Source organism: Oryctolagus cuniculus, chromosome 17 (genome assembly GCF_051225735.1).
Source record: "Oryctolagus cuniculus isolate XC-2025 breed Fujian yellow rabbit chromosome 17, ASM5122573v1, whole genome shotgun sequence".
Lineage (NCBI taxonomy): Eukaryota > Metazoa > Chordata > Mammalia > Lagomorpha > Leporidae > Oryctolagus > Oryctolagus cuniculus.
The window spans coordinates 35555551-35576930 of NC_142883.1; the positions used below are offsets into that span (position 1 = coordinate 35555551).

General features: G+C 43.8%; 1 protein-coding gene across 1 annotated transcript in view; it reads left to right on the forward strand.

Annotated features, from left to right (window-relative positions):
• The first annotated feature begins 573 nt into the window (after window positions 1-573).
• BRIP1 (BRCA1 interacting DNA helicase 1) overlaps window positions 574-21380 on the forward strand; it is a 208876-nt gene continuing 188069 nt past the window's right edge. Inside the window, 6 exon segments of the mRNA XM_051824717.3 lie at window positions 574-801; window positions 2314-2435; window positions 6234-6348; window positions 7195-7368; window positions 11707-11834; window positions 15525-15644. Coding sequence (XP_051680677.3) covers window positions 2334-2435; window positions 6234-6348; window positions 7195-7368; window positions 11707-11834; window positions 15525-15644 — 639 coding nt within the window. The 5' untranslated portion in view covers window positions 574-801; window positions 2314-2333.

Below are 21380 nucleotides of genomic sequence, written 5' to 3' on the forward strand. Positions count from 1 at the left end.
AGCTTTAATGAGGTGGAAGCTTTAAGAGCATCCGCCTGGCTGATTTTATCATTTGGGAGCGACTTGAATATTCGGAAACCTTGCAGCCAGCTGTCACCAAACCTTATCTTCCAGTTTGGCTCAGTGTGGCCCATTCCTGCCTTGTTTGTTTTTTCCCCTTATACCGTGGCTACTTATACTCGGGCAAGACAGGGCGCTGATGGAAGCTCAGAGGAAACCTAGGCAAAGTTTAAAGATGTGTTTTCTCCGTTGGTCTCCCGACTTTAAGAATGAGAGAATTCGAGTTTCTAGGGAATATGTGGCGCGGCTTAAATTACCGATTTCAAAAATCAAGAGGAGGTGCTTTTTCTTCAAACGAGCCTCTGGGGACTGCCCCAGGGTTTCGCTTCCCGCGTGACCGCCTTCCGCTGCCGCCAAGTACCTTCCGTCGGTCTTTGCTTCTGAGGCTCCCATTGGGTGCCAGAGTGGTCGCCCTCTAACCTCGCGCCAGGATTGGTTGCCTGGTCTCCGGTCTTTGCGGGTGATTGGTTGTCTGATCTCGCTCGGCGATTGGGTGCTGGGAACCGAGGGGGTGGGAGGCGGGAATTTGTCTTGGGCTGTGTTGTGGAGGGAGGGAACTGAGCTTGGGGAAGAAAAAGGGCTGCGGAGCCCGGGGAGAGGCGGCCCGGAGAGGAAGGGAGAGGATTAAGGCGCGTGCCCTTCCTTCTCTGCCAGGGGCCCCCTTTATCTGCTTTCTGAAACTTTTCCTTTTCTCTGGTGAATCGGAGCCGAGTGGGCGTTGCTTCGGCTTTCCCGGGACAGGCAAGTCTGAGGGAGCTTGGGGCGGAGCGGGGGCGCGAAGCCTGGCTCGGCGGTGGCCGGGCGCCCCTGCCGGCTCCGGGCGGAGGGGAGCCCTCGCACAGGCGAGTTCGGCGGGGCTGAGGTGTTGGATGATGGGTTTCACGTGTCTGGGCCCGCGTGGGCTTGTTGGTCGCAGGGGAAGCTAGTAGGTTTCCGCCAGGCTTCCTTCTCAGAGCTCTACGGAGAGAATCAGCAGATGCTGGAACGCAGACATGCAGTCGTGATGCTTTAAGGAACACACAGAGAGGTTAAGGTTATTGTTGGCCTCGGCTGAGTTGCTGTTTTTACCATCTCTCCACCTTCGCACGGGGAATTTATTTATTGCCTTTTCACCGTTGCAAATAGTTCCATTTTTGATAACAGTGTATATCACCGCCCCCCCGTCCCCCCGCCGGCATTGATTTTAATTTCCTTGGGAGATAGTTACCGGAAGAGAGGTCTGTGGACTTCTCATCACAGAAGTGCAGCCGTGCCCCGAAATTGCTGGCAGTTCCCAGAGGCACCTTCTGTGCCGTGTGTGTGGATCCGAGGTCCAGGCCGGTGGTCTGGGGCAGGTGGGGCTTGCAGCGGCTCCCCTCTTATGCGTCAGACACTGGCGAGGTACACCCAGCCCTGGCCGATTGTCATAGAGACCCTTCCAGGCAGGTAGGGTTGCCTCAGCCCCGCAGATGAAGGAACAGACTTCGGACGTGTAAACAGGAGTTAGTGCGCGCCTCCCTTTGTGCCAGGGTCCTTTTCTCCCTTTAAGGTAGGGATACTTGCAGAGGAAGATTTTAGACTAGGGAAGTCCAAAAGACACCTGAGGGTAACACCTGATGCCCTGTCAGTGATGGGGAACCTGTCTGTGCTACCCCACACCGGGCGCAGGTTTTTCTTTCTACCTGGAGGACCACACAAAAGTGCAGAATAGGAGGAGAAAGAGCTGGGCCGTGGAGTTGGGAGCTGCCTGCAGAATTGATTTCCGTCGGTTGAGTACAGTGATGTAATCGTGCCAGAGGCCCTAGTTTCTCCAGGGCACGTGTGCTGTCATTTTGGCACATTCATGTGTTTGATCTTTACGATGGTTCTACGGCGTCGGTGTTCTTCCTGTCCTTACTTCACTCATGAGGGCACGGAGGCCTAGAGCACGCGGGTAGCTTGTCAGAAGCCTTACCAGCCATTTCCTGGCTAAGTAGGGATGCAAAGCTGGCTTTCCCCGACGAGATAAACTCTCAGCCACTGTGATTCATAAGACAAGGACATTGTTTTGCTTGCATTTGCTTTCATATCGGTACTTCGTTAATAGGGAATGCAAATTATGCAAAAAACTGTATGGATTTCAGAAACCTCGAAACCAAAATAAAGTTTCCACAAACTTTTTGAAGGACCTTTGTGGGCTTATTACTTCCGGTTTATTTCAAGGTTTCTGTCCTAATGTTAGATTGCTGGTTTTCTTTGGCACTGTCTCAGTATTCATTTCCATTTCTGTTGCAGTCCAAGAAGCTGAGGTAAACATGAGTACTATGTCTTCAGTGGGGTCTGAGTATACAATTGGTGGAGTGAAGATTAACTTTCCTTGTAAAGCTTACCCCTCGCAGCTTGCTATGATGAATTCTGTAAGTATTTTTCAACAGTCAAGCCTTCATTAAAAAGAACTGACGGTGTGACTGCATTTGTATTCTCAGTTAATGGATTGAGAATATTCCTTGGGTTCATTTGGAAGAACATCTAGCCTTTAGGAAGATATATACACAGTATTGTATATATCCACAGTTGCAGGGCAAGAAAGAATACTCCAAAAATGTCGTCACTTTATTTGGAACTTCTGTTTACTTTATTGACTGATTACTTTCTACTAAGTATTTACCATGTTTTGCACAGAATAATGGATTTATCAACTAGTTGTTTTGAAGTGCAGAAGTCCCTCTGTATCGATGGTGGACGGATTCTAGAACCCATCTCCCCCACCACCCAAAACAAAATCTGCACATTTGTACGTTTCTTTAATAAAAGGACATTATACTTACATACTCTGTGCATATCTACCCATATACTTTAAATCATCTCTAGGTTACTCATTGAAAACAATGTAATGCTATGGAAACAGATATTGTGTAATAATGACATGAAGCAATCTGTAGATACTCAATCCAAATGTGTTTTCTGCCCTTCTCACCATGACAGCTGCTGCAGAATAGTTTTCCATCTGGTTGGTTGAATCCATGGATATGGACATCCATTTCAGTCCTATAGAAAATTTATATACAGGGGCTGGCGCTGTGGTGCAGTGGACTAAGGCTCTGCCTGCGATGCCGGCATCCCATATGGGTGCTGGTTCATGTCCTGGCTTCTCCTCTTCCGATCCAGCTGTCTGCTATGACTTTGGAAAGCAGTAGAAGATGGGCCCTTGCACCAGCGTGGAAGACACGGAAGAAGCTGGCTTCAGATCAGCTCCGCTGGTGCCACTGTGGTCATTTGGAGCGTAAACCAGCAGATGGAAGACCTTTCTCTCTGTCTCCCTCACTGTCCACTCAAAATAAAGAAAGAAAAAGTTTAGAAAAAGACACTTAGCACAACACCTGGCTGTGCCAAGCCCTCAATAAACTTGAGTTATTGTTTTTATTCTTAAAACAGCTGAGAAAGGAAAACAACTAACTCAGGCACAGTAATCATGTTGTTACCAGTAAATAAAATAGGAAGTAAAATGACAAGATTTTGCAAGCTGTAAAGTTGTTTGACTCAAATTTGTACATTAATTTTTTCTTAAATTCAGAGGTAGAGTTACAGACAGAGGGAGAGACACCTCCCCTGCAATGGCCGCCGCGGCCGGCGCACCGCGCTGATCCGAAGCCAGGAGCCAGGTGCTTCTCCTGGTCTCCCATGGGGTGCAGGGCCCAAGCACCTGGGCCATCCTCCACTGCACTCCCGGGCCACAGCAGAGAGCTGGCCTGGAAGAGGGGCAATTGGGACAGAATCTGGCACCCCGACCGGGACTAGAACCTGGTGTGCTAGCACCGCAGGCGGAGAATTAGCCTATTGAGCCGCGGTGCTGGCCTCTTTTTTTTAACTTTTCAACAAAATTTCAAAATATTTTGACTGTTGGAGAATATGTGTAACATAAAGTTTCCCTTTTTAACCATTTTTATGTGTAGTTAAGTGGGCTTATGTGTAGTTCCATAGTTGCGTAGTCATCACCACTATCCTTTCTTCAACTTTTTTAGCACCCTCAACTGAAACTGCACCCATTAAACAGTAACTTTTTGAAATAGATTTGTTACTTTTATTAGAATCTGAATCACTATGGAAGTCATTTACATATGGAAGTTATTTACATTTAATGACTTCAAGCTTTTTTATTATTTGGAAGGCAGGGTTATAGAGAAAGGGAGAGAAAGAGATGTTGTATGTACTGGTTCATGCCCCACGTAAGTGCAAGTGCAATAGCCGGGGCTGGGCCATGCCGAAGCCAGGAGCCCAGCTCCTGGAACTCTAGCCAAGTGCCTATATGGACGACAGGAGTCCATGCACGTTAACAGGGAACTGGATTAGAAATAGACCAGCCAGGACTTGAACCAGTGCTCTGATATTGGATGCCTGCATTGCAGGTGGTGGCTTAACCCGATGTGCCACAGCACTGCCTCTTGATTACCATTTACTTTTTTTTTTTTTTTTCATTTTTTGACAGGCAGAGTTAGAGAGAGACAGAGAGAAAGGTCTCCCTTCCGTTGGTTCACCCCCCAAATGGCTGCTACAGCTGGCGCACTGTGCCGATCCGAAGCCAGGAGCCAGGTGCTTCCTCCTGGTCTCCCATGCGGGTGCAGAGCCCTAGCACTTGGGCCATCCTCCACTGCCTTCCCGGGCCACAGCAGAGAGCTGGACTGGAAGAGGAGCAACCGGGACAGAATCCAGCGCCCCAACAGGGACTAGAACCCGGGGTGCTGGTGCCGCAGGTGGAGGATTAGCCTAGTGAGCCGTGGCGCCGGCCCGATTACCATTTACTTTAAATTTGTATGTATTTGAAAAGCACAGAGAGATCTTCAGTTGCTGGTTCATTCCTTAAACGTCCACAACTTGGGCTGAGTCATTCCAAAGGTGGGAGCCTGAGTCTGAATCTGGTCTCCCACTGGGTGGCAGAGACCCAAGTGTTTGAGCCATCCTAGCATGCCCACTGGCAGGAAGCTTGAATCTTGGAAGTGGATCCAGGACTGGAAACAAGGGATGTGAGTGTCCCAAGCAGCTAAATAATAACTTTGTATTTCCCTCTCCGATTGGCCCCTTGCAACCTCCATTTTATTTCATGTTGTATGAATTTGATCTACAGTATTGTAGAAACAGACAATATTTGTCCTATTATGTCAACCTTTTAAAACTTAGAACAGTATCCTTAAGATCCCAGCCATGTTTTTATACTTCTATTATATATGTATAAATTCATAAATAATATGGAGTAATTTTACATATTAAACCTTGTGCAGTCATGTAATACTATACCTGTCTCTCTAGAATTATTTTTTGCTCAATATTATTTTAAAAATATAGTCCTATTGATAATTCATTTTGATTATGGTATAATATTTTATTGTATAACTGTGCCAGAAATGATGTTTTCTTGTTGGTGGACATTTAGGTGGTTCATATTCTTTTGCAGTCACAAATACTGCTATGAATACTGTTACCCAGGTTTCCTTGTGTTTATGTGGGAAAGGCTTTGATTCCTTGACTTGGGTATCTTCAACTTTATTAGAAATTGTTAATTTCTGAACAAAGTTTTTGATAGTTTCTAATTTCAGTAATATTGTCCCCAATTAGTTTTTTTTTTTTTTTTTTTTTTTTTGACAGGCAGAGTTAGAGAGTGAGAGAGAGAGACAGAGAGAAAGGTCTTCTTTCTGTTGGTTCACTCCCTAAATGGCCACAATGGCCAGAGCTACACAGATCTGAAGCCAGGAGCCAGGTGCTTCCTCCTGGGTGCAGGGCCATCCTTCACTGCCCTCCCGGGCCACAGCAGAGAGCTGGACTGGAAGAGGAGCAACCAGGACTAGAACTTGGGGTGCCAGCGCTGCAGGCAGAGTATTAGCCAAGTGAGCTGTGGCGCCGACCCCCAATTAGTTTTTATTAAAGGTATCATAGATATTAGTATATTACAGTTTCACAGAAATGATTGCTGTTTTGACAATTTGCCACAGATTGCTTTCTTCTGTGTCTTCTCTTGGGTTTCATGTGCTTGTAAATACAACATAAGCTTAGAGAGGTATGAAGGAATAAAGTTTATACCAAATACTGGTTCTCTTTGGAATTGTGTTCCCTGGAGTGCAGCCTCACTTCTCCTTGTTCTGTTTGTACTCCCCATGGAAAGAAACCCTAATAAGGTAAAATTTTTATTGATTTTTTTTTTAAATTTGTTTGTGTGTTCATAGATTGTCAGAGGTTTAAACAGTAAACAACATTGTTTGTTGGAGAGCCCCACAGGAAGTGGAAAAAGTTTGGCCTTACTTTGTTCTGCTTTAGCGTGGCAACAATCTCTTCTTAATGGTAAGTAGTTGCTTGATAACATCAGATTGTTTATTGGAACCTGAAAACAATATAGTTGAGTACCTTTATCCAGACTGGTTAAACATGTGCTAGCTAATTAAATACTCTTTTGGAATGGTGGTTATGACGCTGCTTGGGATGCCTATGTCCCTTATCAAGGTGGGCCCAGCTGAGTCCAGGCTCTGTTCCTGATGCCAGCTTCCTGATAACATGCACCCTGCCAATCAACAGCAGAGAGCTGGACTGGAAGAGGAGCAACTGGGACTAGAACCCGGCACCCATATGGGATGCCAGCGTGCAGGTGGAGGATTAACCAAGTGAGCCACAGTGCCGGCCCCCATAGTGTTTTCATTATATACGTTTTTTGGTGATCTGTTCAAAGATCCCTCGTATGTATGGATTTCAAAATTTTTTTCACTAAAATAACCGTCATTTTTTTATGTAAGAACTTAGTTTTTATTTTAAGCATGTTTATTTTATTTGAAAGATGAAAGAGAGAGAGAGAGAGATATCTCATATCTGCTGGTTCAGTTCCCAAATGAGGTAGGGCTAGGCCCAAACCCACAGCATGGAACTCAATCCCAGTTTCCCATGTGGGTGGCAGGGACCCAACTGCTTGAGCCATTAGTTATTGCCTTTCAGGGTGTGTGTTAGCAGGAAGCTAGAATTAGGAGCGGAGCTGGAACTGGAGCCCAGGCACTCCGATGTGGGGTGCAAGCATGTGAAGCAGTATGCCAAAGCACTATGCCAACACCTGCCTCTAAAGTTACCTTTTAATTAGATTTCCTTGAATTTTTGAAGTATTCTTGTACATTAGAAATAGAGATTTTTTTTTTTCATTCTTAGGGAAGCCAGTAGATGAGGGCTCACACAAAAAAGCTGAAGAACCATTGTCATGTTGTTGTACATGCCACTCGAAGACTTTTACAAACAATGACATGAACCAACGAACTTCACGTCATTTCAACAGTCCAAGCAAACTACCTTCTGAAAGAAGTGGAGCTTCATCAACTTGTCAAGGTAATTTACATTTTGTGGGGGTCTGTGTATCTAACAGGGGCCTTAATTCTTACTGTTAGGAGACTTAATTTAGATAAATTTAGTTAGCATGTTAATCATTTTGTGTCTCTAATTTTTCTGGAATTATTTTAAGATAATATACACAGTAGTCAAAAATCCTTGAAGTTTTTTTCTGTTGTTAATTTATTAAGACAATTTTTTAAATAATTTTTTGACTTGTTAAGATTTATTTGTTTATTTGAAAGTTAGAATCACAGAGACAGAGGGGGACAGAAAAGGAGAGATCTTCCATCCTCTGGTTCACTCCCCAAATGGCCACAGTGGACAGGCTGGGCCAGGCTGAAGCCAGGAATCAGGAGCTTCATCTCAGTCTCCCATGTGGATTCAGGGGCTCAAGCACTTGGCTTGGATCATCTGCTTTGCCTTCGTGTCGTGGGCCCTTAATCCACATGAGAGACCCGGAAGAAGCTGCTGGCTTCTGGCTTCTGGCTTTGGTGTGACTTTGCTTTTCAAATAAAATAAATATATATATATATTTTTTTATTATTATTTTTTGACAGGCAGAGTGGACAGTGAGAGAGAGAGAGACAGAGAGAAAGGTCTTCCTTTACCGTTGGTTCACCCTCCAATGGCCCTGTGGCCGGCGTGCTGCGGCCGGTGCATCGCACCGATCCGAAGCCAGGAGCCAGGTGCTTCTCCTGGTCTCCCATGAAGGTGCAGGGCCCAAGCACTTGGGCCATCCTCCACTGCACTCTCGGGCCATAGCAGAGAGCTGGCCTGGAAGAGGGGCAACCGGGACAGAATCCTGCGCCCCGACTGGGACTAGAACCCTGGGTGTTGGCACTGCAGGCAGAGGATTAGCCTATTGAGCCGCGTTGCTGGCCAATAAAATAAATATTTTTTTAAAAGTCTGTTTAGGGGCCGGTGCTATGGCACAGTGGGTTAACGCCCTAGCCTGAAGTGCCAGCATCCCATATGGGCGCTGGTTCGAGACCTGGCTGCTCCACTTCCAATCCAGCTCTCTGCTATGGCCTGGGAAAGCAGTAGAAGATGGTCCAAGTCCTTGGGACCCTGCACCGGTGCAGGAGACCTGGAAGAAGCTTCTGGCTCCTGGCTCCTGGCTTTGGATTGGCACAGCTCCAGCTGTTGTGGCCAATTGCAGAATGAGCCATCGATGGAAGACCTCTGTGTGTGTGTGTGTGTGTGTGTGTGTGTGTAACTCTGACTTTCAAATAAATAACTATATCTTTAAAAAAAGTCTGTTTAAATAATTTTTCTGTTATTAGATTATTTTCCTATTGTTAAATTTTTTATTGCTACTGTTTCAGATTTAACATTTATGACCCATTTTTCAAAAAAAAAATTGCGTCTATTTGAAAAGCAAAGATAGACAGGTAGACATATTTTCTATCCTCTGGTTCACTTCTCAAAGGCTTGCAATAGGCAGTCTGGGCCAGGCCAAAGCCAGGATTGCAGAACTCAATCTAGGTCTCTCACCTGGGTGACAGGAACCCAGGTACTCGAGCCATCTCCTGCTGCCTCTCCGCATATGCATTAGCAGGAAGCTGGAATTGAGAGCACAGCTGGATCTTGAACCCAGGCACTCTCCGATGGGATACGCGTGTCCCAAGCAGCACCCTAACAACTCTACCAAATGTCCACCTCTGATTTTTGTTTTGGTAAATTGGGATTACTCTTCTGTGTTACATGGCAATTAAGCTTTTCTAAAACTAAATTAAGACTTAGTAAACATTTCCAACGTCTTTAATGGGTCTGTGCATTAAGTCCATACAAGTCCACTGACTTATTTGGAACAGGGTTTCTCAACTGTTTATATTAACAGTTGGAATAATTCTTTGTTTTGGGAGCTGTCCTGTGTATCATGAGATGCTTGAAGGGACCCCTGGCCTCTAACACTAGACACCGCTAGTACTACCTCTTTTTGAACAACCAAAAGTGTCTCCAGGCCTTGGTCCATTTCCCTAGGTAAGGAGTAGTAGTGTTAACCTGTGCCCTGATTGAAAATCACTGAACTAGATTGTTTTGTTGTTATTGTATTGGCTTTTCTGGATATTGCAGAGCTCAGAATTAAATACCTTGCCTAAAATCTGTATGAAAATCCAAAGAATAGCCAAGATATTTTTAAAGCAGCAGATCTGAGTGAGCAACTTGATTTACCAGATGTCATGATTGATTTTACAGGACATAAAGCTGCAATCATTAATAAAGTCTGATGATAGCACAGTGATAGGCCAGTGTTTTTTTTTAAGAGTTATTTATTTTACTTGAAAGTCAGAGTTACACAGGGAGAGGAGAGGCAGAGAGAGAGAGAAGTCTTCTGTCGGCTGGCTCAACCCCCAATTGGCCACAACAGCCGGTGCTGCGCTGATCAGGAGCCAGGAGCTTCCTCCAGGTCTCCCATGTGGGTGCATGGGCCCAAGGACTTGGGCCTTCTTCCACTGCCTTCCCCGGGCCATGGCAGAGAGCTGGAAGTGGAGCAGCAGCTGAGACTCGAACCGGCACCCACATGGGATGCTGGCTCTGCATGCGGCGGGTTTACCTGCTACGCCACAGCACTGGCCCCAGACTAATGTCAATGTATAAAGAACCAAACTCAAGTTCCACATATATCTAGAAACTTTTTATTTTTATAGAAGTTCTCATGCAGAGCGTAGGGGAAAGGAGGGACTTTTCCATATGTAGTATTGGGACTGTTAGGTACCCATATGGTGAAAATTGACATTGGAAGCCTACTTTACACCAGGCACAAAAATCCATTCTAGGTAGATTAAAGATCTGCGTATTGAAGGCAAGGCTGTTAGGATTTTAGAATATAGTGCTTTTCAAACTACTTGTGTTCTTAAGACACCTAGGAAGAAACATAACTTGCAAATGGAACGGGATAGTGGATCAAGGAAGTTCTGGGTCTTTCATCCCTATTTTAGAAATTTGAAGCAGTATATATTTTTTTTAAAGTCCTCTGAAAAACTTTAAAAGCAATAGTGTGTGGCATAGATTCACTTCTGTGTTTGTGTAGGCCTAAACTTGCTTTTTGAAAAGTGTGTTGAGCTTGCTTATGTAGATTTTTCACCTTGTAAATAATATGTAAATCCTTTAAGATTAAGGACTGTTTGTTTTTCATGGAATCTGGCTATTGTATGAACTCAGTATAATAGATGAACTGTAAAATTAGTTCAAGCCGAGGATGTGCAAGGAACTTACAGTGAGGAGCAAAGGCGATGCTGCCTTTCCGAATTCTCACATAGGAAAAGGGAAAAACCAGTATATAGAAATAGTTAAGAACAGGGTTATAAACATTAAGGAAAAAGGAAATGTGTTTGCTGTGTTCCCGGGGTGTTGGGTTTGGCTGTGTGCCTAGGGGTTACACTCATAGACCTTAGAGTCAGCAGGACTCGGTCACATCCAGCTCTGCCACTTGAGCAGTCATGTGATGTTGGGCAAGTTAGTGACTTCTCATTTAGTGGTCAGATTGTCAAGTGGGGATAATTAACATTATTGGGTGATTAAAAAGTCACTGATGACTTTGACGATTAGCTTTCAGGATTGTAGTATTAAAAGATAGATTATATGAGTTTGACTCTAATCAATATTTTTAAGCCTAACGAAGATGAAGAAGCTTAATAGAAAAAGAACATTGAGATACTGTAAAGAAAGATTTTTTAAAAAAGATTTATTTATTTATTTGGAAGTCAGAGTTACACAGAGAGAGGAGAGGCAGAGAGAGAGAGAGAGAAGTCTTCCATCCGATGGTTCACTCCCCAGATGGCTGCAACGGCCGGAGCTGCACCAATCTGAAGCCAGGAGCCAGGAGCCTCTTCTTGGTCTCCCATGCTGGTGCAGGGACCCAAGGACGTGGGCCATCTTCTACTGCTTTCCTGGGCCATAGCAGAGAGCTGGATCAGAAGTGGAGCAGCCGGGACTAGAACCGGCGCCAATATGGGATGCTGGTGCTTCAGGCCAGGGCGTTAACCCGCTGTGCCACAGCGCCAGCCCCGAAATATTTTTATTGAAATGAAATACAGTTTCCTGAGAGGATCTTAGAATTATATTTCTCAGACCTTGTTTTTGAAAGTAGGCTACAAAAACTAAATCTATTTAAAAAATCAATATTGGACTTCTCCTGTAAGAGGCATGTTCATCAAAAAGTTTGTTGTATCTGGTAAATTGGTAAAAAAGTCTTTTTGAAACATGTTCAGTGTTTCCTGTTTTAAACTGTGTTATGAAAATTTGACAAATATTTCATCTTGGTTTCAGTTTTCTTCTGTATTGATTTCCTAAGTTTAAGATTTTTATGCTAATTTTTTATTCTTACATAAGACTCTCCTGAAAAAAACACGTTGGCTGCAAAATTATCTGCCAAGAAACAGGCATCCAAATCCAGGGATGGAAATGATGACTTTCAAGTAGACAAGAAAAGAATTCGACCCTTGGAAACTGCACAGCAGGTAAACAGAATTTGTTGGCAGTGAAATAATCTTGTTAGTTAAAGTTAACTATGGGGGGCTGGTGCAATGGTGCAGTAGGAAATCTTCCGCCTGTGGCATTGGCATCCCATATGGGTGCTAGTCCCGGTTGCTCCTCTTCTGGGGTCCAGCAATCTGCTGTGGCCCAAGAGGGCAGAGGAGGATGGCCCAGGTGCTTGGGCCCCTGCACCCACATGGGAGATCTGGAAGAAGCTCCTGGCTCCTGGCTTCGGATTGGTGCAGCTCCGGCCATTGTAGCCATTTGGGGAGTGAACCAATGGAAGGAAGACCTTTCTCTCTCTCTCTCACTGTAATTCTACCTGTCAAATAAATAAATAAAAATCTTTTTAAAAAAAAGAAAGCTAACTATGTATAGTCAAGAATCAAGTTTTTTATTTATTTGAGAGGTAGAGTTATAGACATACAGAGGGAGAGACATAGAGAGGTCATCCATCCAGTGATTCATTCCCCAAATGGCTGCAATGGCCAGGAACTTCTTCCGCGTCTCCCATGTGGAAGTAGGAGTCCAAGCACTTGAGCATCTTTCACTGCTTTCCCAGGCCACCAGTAGGGATTGGAAGTGGAGCATCTGGGACTTGAACCAGCGCCCATATGGAATGCCAGTACCACAGGCAGAGGCTTAATCTGCTATGCCACGGGGCCAGCCCCAAGAATCAGGTTTTCATTAGCACTTCTGGAGATCAGTTGGGCAACATGACAGCAGTATATTAAATGACAGTATTGTAACTTCATTTTATATTTGTTACAAAAGAGTTATTACAGCATATTATTCACAGTAATGTCACTTAGGTGAAGCAGAATGGTGATTTTTTTTTTTTTTTTTTTTAATTTTTGACAGGCAGAGTGGACAGTGAGAGAGAGAGACAGAGAGAGAAAGGTCTTCCTTTGCCGTTGGTTCACCCTCCAATGGCCGCCGCTGCAGCCGGCGCACCGCGCTGATCCGATGGCAGGAGCCAGGATCCAGGTGCTTTTCCTGGTCTCCCATGGGGTGCAGGGCCCAAGCACCTGGGCCATCCTCCACTGCACTCCCTGGCCACAGCAGAGAGCTGGCCTGGAAGAGGGGCAACCGGGACAGAATCCGGCGCCCCAACCGGGACTAGAACCCGGTGTGCCGGCGCCGCAAGGTGGAGGATTAGCCTATTGAGCCACAGCGCCGGCTTAAGAATGGTGATTCTTTCAATATATGAGTAGTCGTTTTTTCTCCCACAGTTTCTAGTATTTATTTTTCTTGTCTTAGAGAGTACCATAGCTAATTGGAATTATTCCTCATGTACATTAAGACAGTAGGATATGGAGGAAAGAACATGGACCCTGGAGAAGTACAGATGTTCAAATCCTGGCTGTCATCATATGAGGAATTTGATAGTAAATTTTTAACTGAAGGTGTATTTTGGTAATACAGCTCTTTAACTTTTTAACCACTCCATTGTTTTTAATCTAATAATGGCATTTTCTTTTGGCCAAAATAACATTGATATGAATATTTATGTTATAGGCTCTTTGATATTAATAGTTTTAGCATAATGACAGTGCTTACTTTTACATACTGTGTTCTGAAGATGGATGGATGTGGCCCAATGTTGTGATACAGCAGGATGAGCCACTGATTACAACATTGACTGGAGTCCTGGCTTCCAATCCAGCTTCTTGCTATGCACCTGGGAAAGCAACAGAAGATGGCTCAAGTACTTGTCCAATTACGTGGGAGCCTCCAGTAGAATTCCAGGCTCCTGGCTTCAGCCTGGCCCAGCCTTGTAACTGTTTGGGGGAGTGAACAGACAGATATGGAGGAGCTTTTTCTCTCTTTCCCTCCTTCTTTATCTGATATTCTGCCCTTCAAGTAAATGAATAAATCATAAAAAATTGATGATAAAATTTGTACATTTCTAAAAATTACTTAATGGTTGAAATTACCAGATGTTTTAATGAAGTATACTTTTTATAAATGAACATAATGTTTTCTCAGAATTCATGGCACTGAGGTTGGGGAGGCTGAGATTTTAACAGACTTAGTTGTAAATAAAAATAATTATTAACTGGCATGCCTTTTGTAGGTTTGTAATTTGGTGCTTTTAATTAAATGTATTTAAGGTGTACTTGGATTCTTATGTAGTTGTGTCGTTACATTGAAAATCTTTTTTAATTTTTATGATTAAGGCTTGGTTTTAGAAATAGAATAAACTAGTTTATTTAGAAGATTTTCTTTAAAGATTTATTTTTATATTTATTTGAAACCAGAGAGAGAGAAAAGATCTTCCATCTGCTGGTTTACTTCCAAAATGGCCACAACATCAAGGGCTGGGCGGGCTGAAGCCAGAAGCCAGGAGCTCCATCTGGATCTTCTGTGTGGGTGTCAAGGGCCCAAATACCTAAGCCGTCTTAGGCCGCTTTCCTAGGTGTTACTAGCGGTAAGCTGGGTTGGAAGTAGAACAACTGAAACTGGAGCTGGCACTCCGGTGTGGGATGCTGGCTTTGCAAGAGGAGTAAAAGTTCACTGCATCCCAATGCCAGTCCTCCTCACCCTGCCGCGCCACCAGTTTATTTTTGCAAAAGCACCAGTTACAAATGAAGTGCTTCTCTCTCCCCACCCCTTACTAGTATGTATGTAGAGTTGGATATTGTGAAGTCAGTCTAAACATAAAAATTTTATTCTCTGACTTCACTGGTTATCATTTTGTCTATAAGCAAGGAATTATCAGTATAAATGCTTTTTTCTCCCCTTATGACTTGAATAAATAAGTCTTTGGCAATTAGGAATAAGAATATATTCAGGAGCCAGCACTGTGGCTGCAGTGCCAACATCCCATATGGGCACTGGTTTGAGTCCCAGCTGCTCTACTTCTAATCCAGCTCTCTGCTATGGCCTAGGAAAGCAATAAAAGATGGCTCAAGTCCTTGGGCTCCTGCACCTGTGCGGAAGACCTGGAAGAAGCTCCTGGCTTTTGATCTGCCCAGCTCTGGCTGTTGCAGCCACTTGGGGAGTGAACTAGTGGATGGAAGACCTCTCTCTCTCAGCCTCTGCCTCTCTGTAATGCTGTCTTTTAAATAAATAAATAAATCTTAAAAAAAAAAAAAAAAAAAAAAGAGGGGCCAGTGCTGTGGTGTAGCAGGTAAAGCTGCCACCTGATGTGCCAGCATCCCATATGGCCGCTGGTGCAAGTCCCAGCTGCTCCACTTCCAATCCACTTCTCTGCTGAGGCCTGGGAAAGCAGTGGAGGATGGCCCAAGTACCTGGGCCCCTGTGCCTATGTGGGAGACCCGTAAGAAGCTCTTGGCTCCTGGCTTCAGATCCGCGCAGCTCCGGCTGTTGGGGCCAATTGGAGAATGAACCAGTGGATGGAGGATCCCTCCCTCTCTCCCTCCCTCCCTCCCTCCCTCCCTCCCTCTCTCCCTCTCTCCCTCTCTCCCTCTCTCCCTCTCTCCCTCTCTCCCTCTCTCCCTCTCTCTCTCTCTCTTTCTCTGCCTCTCCTTTCTGTGTAACTCTGACTTGCAAATAAATAAATTAATCTTTTTAAAAAAATTATTATTACCAGTTAGAAAGCTTTTTTGTTTTCGGATGTGTAAAAAAAGCTGTTTTGATGTTCTATAACATAACTAGACTGTCAGACTTTTTAGTTTACATTAAAGTTCATTTTGTTTCTGTGTTTACAGATTAGAAAACGTCATTGTTTTGAAAAGGAAGAAATTCATTTGAATGCAAAAGTTGTTTCAGAAGAGACCGTAACACTTAACTCTCCATCAGAAAAGATAAACTCCTTTTCACCACAAAATGTATGTATGTATGTATGTGATTATTCAGTTTAAAGAAGGAAACTGGGATTTTTTAAATCCATTCTTGAAGAAAGAGAAGAAAAAAGCTTGGAAGTCCTATGCTGTGTCATACCTCTGCTACTAATATGTGAGATGGTAAACAGTGTACTGTATGCCTCAGATCCTCATCTATAAAATGAAAGAATTAGATTAAAGAGAGATCTGAAAATTATTTTTTTCAATTTAAAATATTCTAATGTTTGTGAACTCCAAGAGTGTCCTAGGGCAGTGGTTTTCAAGGAGGAATCCTAGGGACTATAGAGACTCCTGACGTGTTTTTTGGGTTGTCCTTGAGATTAAAAGTATTTACATAATAGTATTATTATGTTAGTTGCCTCTTTTATTGTCCTGACATTTGTACTGGCAGTGCAGAAAATATTAATAAAACTGTAACCAAATCATGTTGATGGTACTTCTCTTTACCATCTATTTATAGTTTAAAAAAAGTCCATTTTACTTAAGAATGTCCTTAATGAAGCAGTAAAAATGAGTTAAATTATTAAATTTTAGCCCTTGAGATATTTAATATTCTGTGTGAGGAAGTGAGTAGTGCTCATAAAACTTGCATACATAAATAGGGTGGGTGTCTTGAGGAGAAGCACTTGTGGGGTAGTTTGGATTGTGAGCTGAGCTAGCCGCTTTATACTATGCTTGATAATTGTTGATGATAAATGGAGTGAGGTTGATAAAATTTGAGTGTTTTAATGGAAATCAGAAATTAGAAAAGTCTGTAATTGCTGTAAGCATGCAGCTTTCTGATATTTACAGACTTTTTTGGTTAAATTGCTAGTGATATCGCAGAGTGTAACTTTTTGCTGTGTATAATGAAATGTCAGCATTTCCAAGAGCTATAAACTCAGTGAGCTCGATGTCATGCAAATGACCAGTACATGATATTACAAAGATATCTGGAAAACCTTCATTCTAAGTGCACGACAGACCTGTAGCTGTTTTTTCTCTGCCCCATCACCCCATTCCTAGGCCTCTGTGCTTTTGTCATCAGTTACTATAGATTTAGTTTGCATTTTCTTGTTGATCTTACAGAAGTCTTAGAGTTTGAGAAGTCATGTAGGAGTTTCTAAAGTTAAATTGTTAATCATCATCATTGTAATATGTGATAGATGTTTGAATCTGCCTGTTTTTTCTTGTTTTCTTTCATGGGACCTTATTTTTTTTGGTGGCTGTACTGTTAGTATGAATTCGTATACATACTTATTATCTATTTGCTGTATAAGAATGTAGTGTCGGCTGGCGCCACGGCTCACTTAGCTAATCCTCTGCCTGCTGTGCCGGCACCCCAAGTTCTTGTCCTGGTCGGGGCGCTGGATTCTGTCCTGGTTGTTCCTCTTCCAGTCCAGCTCTCTGCTGTGGCCTGGGAAGGCAGTGGAGGATGGCCCAAGTGCTTGGGCCCCTGCACCTGCATGGGAGACCAGGAGGAAGCACCTGGCTCCTGGCTTTGGATTGGTGCAGCGCGCCAGCCATAGTAGCCATTTTGGGGGTGAACCAACGGAAGGAAGACCTTTTTCTCTCTCTCTCACTGTCTAACTCTGCCTGTCAAAAAAAAAAAAAAAAAAAAAAAAAAAAAGAATGTAATGTCTATCTCTTTCATGTGGATCTTTAGTGCCTAGAACAGCATATATCACATATTAGTTACCTAGTAAATAATTTTTTTAAAGATTTCTTTATTTATTTGAAAGGCAGAGTTACAGAGAGACAGAAAGAGAAAGAGAGAGAGGTCTTCCATCTGCTGGTTTACTCCCCAAATGGCTGCAAAGGCTGGAGCTAGACCGATCATGAGCCACGAGCTTCTTCAGGGTCTCCCATGCAGGTACAGGGGCCCAAGGACTTGGGCCATCTTCTGCTGCTTTCCTGGGCCATAAGAGAGCTGATGGGAAGTGAAGCAGCCAGTACCCGAACTAGCACCCATAGGGGATGTCGGCACTGCAGGCAGCAGCTTTACCTGCTACGCCACAGCGCTGGTTGTCTTAGTAAATATTTGTTTGTGGAATCTTAGTGAATTTTTTTTAAGGATTTATTTATTTATTCACTTGAAAGGCAGAATTTACAGGGAGAGAAAGAGAGAGAGAGAGAGAGAGAGCGCGCGCGCGCGCAGCTGGTTCACTCCCCAAGTAGCTAAAATGGCTGGGACTGGGCCAAGCTGAAGCCAGAAGCCTGGAACCTTGTCCTGGTCTCCCATGTGGGTGACAGGGACTCTAGCACTTGGGCCATCTTCTGCTTTCCCAGGCACATTAGCAGGGAGCTGGATCAGAAGCAGAACTGGGGTTCTTATGGGATGCAGGCAGTAGCTTAACCTGTTATACCACAACACCGACCCCCTGTTCAAATTTTCAAAAAATTATTTTAAATTTTCATTTGAGAGACAGAGAAACACCGAGACAGAACTTCTATCTGTGCCCAAAATGGCCAGGGATGGACTAGGGCTGGGCTGGAAACTCAGTGCAGGTCTCCCACATGGATGATAGGAACCCAGTTACCTAAGCCATTGTCACTGTTTCCTAGAGACTCAATTAACAAGATGCTGGAGTCTAGAGTTGCAGCCAGATATAGAACGTTTTTTTTTTTTAAAGAATTATTTTATTTATTTGAAAGACAGTTACAGAGAAAGGTAGAGCCAAAGAGAGAAAGGTCTTCCATTCTGCTGAACCAATTTTTTTTTTTTTTTTTTTTTTTTTTTATTAAAGACATTTATTTGAAAGGCAGAGTTACAGTGAGAAGTAGAGAGACAGAGAGATCTTCCATCTGCTGGTTGTCTCACCGAATGGCCAGGACTGGACCAGGCTGAATCTAGGAGCTGCTTCTGTGTCTTCCACTTAGATAGCAGGGGGCAGCATACTTGGACCATCTTCTGCTGCTTTCCCAGGCATGTAAGAAGGGAACTGGGGGGCCGGTCCTGTTGGTGTAGCAGGTAAAGCCACCAACTGCAGTGCCGGCATCTCATATTGGGGTTAGTTCGAGTCCTGGCTGCTCCTCTTCTGATCCAGCTCTCTGCTATGGCCTAGGAAAGCAGTAGAAGATAGCCCAACTCCATGGGCCCCTGCACCTATATGGGCGACCTGGAAGAAGCTCCTGGCTCCTGGTTTCACATTGGCTCAGCTCCATTGCGGTCATTTGAGGATTGAACTAGCGGATAGAAGACCTTGCTCTCTCTCCCTATCTCTTTCTCTTTCTCTGTAATTCTTCCCTTCAAGTAAAAAAAATAAATCTTAAAAAATAAATAAAAAGAAGAAGAAGGGATCTGCATCAGAAGAGTAGCAGCCGGGACACAAACTGGAGCCCAAATGGAGTGTAGACATCGCAGGCAGCCACTTAACCCACTATACCCAATGCTGGCAAGGGACAGGTCTTCACTAAATGCTGCCATGTAGTTCCTATCTTTAAATGTTGCTAAAAGGTTTATAGTTGAGTAAAAGCTTAGTTTAATAATCTGTTAAAGTTGTTTATGGCTAAAAGCTATGTAGAGTCTAGACAACTTGGCAGTAAGCAAAGCTGTTGTGCTGAGTACTTGAATTTTAAGCTAAGTGCTTTCATTGATTTCTCTCTTTGGTTATGTAGTATATTGACATGCTGATCATATAGTATGGTCTTGTCATTGTTAAAACATAACTTAGCTGTACATCTGTATGTCTGTATGTTTATATCAGTTTTATTTTTAAACCATAAGTACGTATTTTCTTTCTTGGCTCAAGCTGGCAAAATTCCATATTCCTATAGAAATGAATAATTGTTCTTTTAAATTTTTAAAAAAGATTTTATTTATTTATCTGAGAATTATAGACCAGTGAGAGAGGGAGACAGAGAGAGGTCTTCCATCTGCTGGTTCATTCCCCGAGTGGATGCAATGGCCGGAGCTGAGTGATCCAAAGCCAGGAGCCAGGAGCTTCTTCCAGGTCTCTCACATGGGTGCAGGGGCCCAAGCGCTTGGGCCATCTTCTACTGCTTTCCCAGGCCATAGCAGAGAGCTGGATCACAAGAGGAGCAGCTGTGACTAGAATGGTGCCCATAAGGGATGCCGATGCCACAGGCAGAGGATTAACCTGTGCAATAGCGCCAGCCCCAGAATAATTGTTCTTAAGTGGGTGATTTATTACTCATAATGTTAATGGTTTAAGTTTCTGACAGTTTCCTGTAAGTTTGATGATTTATTGAACAAATTTCCTTATTAAATCTAGTAAGTCAAGTGACACAGAACTTCTGTGTATTAAGACATAAATGATATATGCCATGCTAATTAAACATGTATGAAGTAAATTTAATGGACATCAAAACATTTTTGCAGTACAAGAAGTATTTTCTTGGTAGTCTATAATAAAAAGCATGAATACATAAAGTAATTTTATGTACTTTCTGAATAGCAAAGAACTCCATAAATACTTAAGTAAAATGATCTATATAGTTTTTTAGAGGACCAAGATCAATCATCTTTATGGAAACATTATAAGAAAGAATGGGAATATGAGTAGAAATAATAGATTTACAGAATGGTATCTTTTGGCCAGTATGGTACAGGAGGTTGAGCTGCCACCTGTGACACAAGCACCCTTTTTATGGTACCAGTTCCAATCTTGGTTGCTCTTCTTCCAATCCAGTTCCATGTTGGTTCACTTGGAAATGCAATGGAAGATGGCCCAGGTGCATGGGCCCCTGCTGCCCATATTAGAGACCGGAATGGATTTCCAGGCTCCTGGCTTCAGCCTGGCTCAGCCCTGGCCATTGCAGCATTTGGGGAATGAACCAGAGGAAGATCTCTCTTTCTCCCTCTCTCGCTCTGCCTTTCCAATGGATGAATTGAATCTGTAGAGGTGTGTGGGGGGGGATGTTTGGCTGTCATAAAGGAGTGTGTTTTTCTTTTAGGAACTTGTTTGATTTCTGGTATAACATTTCTGAGTCTTTTGCAAAGTGATTATTATTATTATTATTATTATTATTTTTGACAGGCAGAGTGGACAGTGAGAGAGAGAGACAGAGAGAAAGGTCTTCCTTTGCCGTTAGTTCACCCTCCAATGGCCTCCAATGGCTGGCGCACTGCGCTGATCTGAAGGCAGGAGCCAGGTGCTTCTCCTGGTCTCCCATGGGGTGCAGGGCCCAAGCACTTGGGCCATCCTCCACTGCACTCCCTGGCCACAGCAGAGAGCTGGCCTGGAAGAGGGGCAACCGGGACAGAATCCGGTGCCCCGACCGGGACTAGAACCCGGTGTGCCGGCACCGCAAGGTGGAGGATTAGCCTACTGAGCCGCGGCGACGGCGCAAAGTGACTATTATTAATCATAAAAATATTTTCTCTAGATTTTCGAATAGGTAATTTGATAAAGAAGTAGAAAAAAGTTCCATACATTTTCATTTCACAAATTTTTTTTTTTTATTTGACAGGTAGAGTTAGAGAGACAGAGAGAAAGGTCTTCCTTCCGTTGGTTCACTCCCCAAATGGCCGCCACGGCCAGAGCTATGCTGATCCAAAGCCAGGAGCCAGGTGCTTCCTCCTGGTCTCCCACGTGCGTGCAGGGCCCAAGCACCTGAGCCATCCTCCACTGCACTCCCGGGCCGCAGCAGAGAGCTGGATTGTAAGAGAAACAACCGGGACGAGAACCTGGCGCTCTTATGGGATGCCAGTGCTGCAGGCAGAGGATTAACCAAGTGAGCCATGGCGCCGGCCCCACAATTTTTGCTATTATCTAGTAG